Source organism: Amphimedon queenslandica, unplaced genomic scaffold, assembly GCF_000090795.2.
Source record: "Amphimedon queenslandica unplaced genomic scaffold, v1.1 AMPQUscaffold_11177, whole genome shotgun sequence".
NCBI lineage: Eukaryota > Metazoa > Porifera > Demospongiae > Haplosclerida > Niphatidae > Amphimedon > Amphimedon queenslandica.
In genome coordinates, this window is record NW_003548578.1 from 3,200 (window position 1) to 5,566 (window position 2,367).

Below are 2,367 nucleotides of genomic sequence, written 5' to 3' on the forward strand. Positions count from 1 at the left end.
GAATCACCAGCAGAGGCTCGATAGATTATTTCATAGCGACTCCTTAAATCTTCAGTTAGTTTGAATACCAGTAGATTGATAGCTGGGCCAGTTATAAGAGCTGGTAATATTTCATGGAACTCAGGTTGTCCTCCAGTATCAATGATGTGTAACATTGTGTGATTGTCATCTGTTCCTTCTTCAAACTTTCTTTCGTATTTTTGTCTTTTTGTAACAGGTATCCTCCATACATAATCTGAAAGTCCCTGTATTACTGAACTACTATTTTGCACTTCAGCATCAGTTTTCTTCTCCTGATTGACAGATGTTCTGCATAAATCAGCTACTAGTATATTCTCATGCTCCATATCTGAGCTCTCTTCATTATAATTTGCAACATCATTTACTTCAGAGTGCATGAAAGTAGGTGAAGGCATAACACTTGTATTATCATGTTGATCAGATAAGCCAATTTCCTCATCTGATAATCTTGATCGGTTTTCAAATGAAGTTTCTGTATCTTCAAACAATGAAGTAGACTGATGAGGTGCAGTAGGTTCAATACTTTCACCTGACATGTTGCTTGCTGGTAATAGTTTCTTAGTGATCAGTACAGCTTCTTCATCAAGTTCCTGTTCCTTCCATTCTGTAGTCACTACTGCGTTGTGCTGTGATAGTTTACGAAATGAATTAACTTGTACAGCTGCATCAATTACACCAGTACTAAGAGAAGGACCTGTATCAAGAGATTGATTGAGGAGTCTCTTCTTTAATGTACTCTTACCAGCACCAGGAGGACCTGTCAATATACACTTAACAACACGTAATAATGCTATACAGCTAGATTCATGAATATGAAAATAGCTACTAGCCCTGCTATCATGAGTTGTTATCCCCCGAGTCTTACAACCTTTAACTTGAACAAGATAATTTATAATGTTCATATGAGTTTTATGAAGAGGTTTATGACTAAGTGCCAAATGTAATGGCCTCTCATTAAAATTGTTTTCAACTCCAGTGTTACAGTATGGTTGATTAGTTAAAATTTTAACAATTTCAAAGTGACCACTTTCACATGCGTAATGTAATGGTGTAAAACCATTCATCCCTTTAGCATTAACATCACAGTGTTTTTCAATCACAAAATGACGTGCAATGTCTACATTTCCAGATTTACATGCTTTGTGTATTGGTCTGTCATTAGAATTATCTTCAGCTTCAAAATTACATTGTGGTTGATTAGTTAAAATTTTAACAATTTCAAAAAGACCCTTGTTACATGCGTAATGTAATGGTGTATAGCCATCCTTGTCTTTAGCATTAACATCACAGTGTTTATCAATCACAAGATGACATACAATGTCTACATTTCCAGATTTACATGCTTTGTGTAGTGGTCTCAGACTATCAGTGCCTTCAGCTTCAATAGTGTTACATTGTGATTTGGTTAAAATTTCAACAATTTGAAAATTATCTTTGTCACAAGCATAATGTAATGGTGCATAGCCATATCTGTCTTTAGCATTAACATCACAGTGTTTATTAATCACAAGATGATGTACAATGTCTACATTTCCAGATTTACATGCTTTGTGTAGTGGTCTGTCATTGGAATTGTCTTCAGCTTCAATATTACATTGTGATTGATTAGTTAAAATTTTAACAAATTCAAAATGACTCCTTTCACATGCATAATGTAATGGTGTATTGCCATTCGTCCCTTTAGCATTAACATTACAGTGTTTATCAATCACAAGATGACATACAATGTCTACATTTCCAGATTCACATGCTTTGTGTAGTGGTCTGTCATTGTACTTATCTTCAGCTTCAATATTACATTGTGATTGATTAGTTAAAATTTCAACAATTTCAAAATTACCCTTGTCACATGCGTAATGTAATGGTGTATAGCCATCCCTGTCTTTAGCATTAACATCACAGTGTTTATCAATCACAAGATGACGTACAATGTCTACATTTCCAGATTTGCATGCTTTGTGCAGTGGTCTCAGACTATCAGTGCCTTCAGCTTCAATAGTGTTACATTGTGATTTGGTTAAAGTTTCAACAATTTGAAAATTACCCTTGTCACATGCATAATGTAATGGTGTATAGCCATTCCTGTCTTTAGCATTAACATCACAGTGTTTATCAATCACAAGATGACGTACAATGTCTACATTTCCAGATTTACATGCTTTGTGTAGTGGTCTCAGACTATCAGTGCCTTCAGCTTCAATAGTGTTACATTGTGATTTGGTTACAATTTCAACAATTCGAAAATTACCCTTGTCACATGCTTAATGTAATGGTGTATAGCCATCCCTGTCTTTAGCATTAACATCACATTGTTTATCAATCACAAGATGACGTACAATGTCTACA

General features: G+C 34.9%; 1 protein-coding gene across 1 annotated transcript in view; it reads right to left on the reverse strand.

The window, feature by feature from the left end:
- Positions 1 to 180: 180 nt before the first annotated feature.
- Positions 181 to 2,367, reverse strand: part of LOC109589566 (ankyrin-1-like) — a gene marked incomplete at its 5' end in the record, with an annotated part of 5,215 nt that continues 3,028 nt past the window's right edge. The window contains 2 exons of the mRNA XM_020005618.1: positions 181 to 222; positions 273 to 1,291. Coding sequence (XP_019861177.1) covers positions 181 to 222; positions 273 to 1,291 — 1,061 coding nt within the window. The remainder of the gene's footprint in view (positions 223 to 272; positions 1,292 to 2,367) is intronic.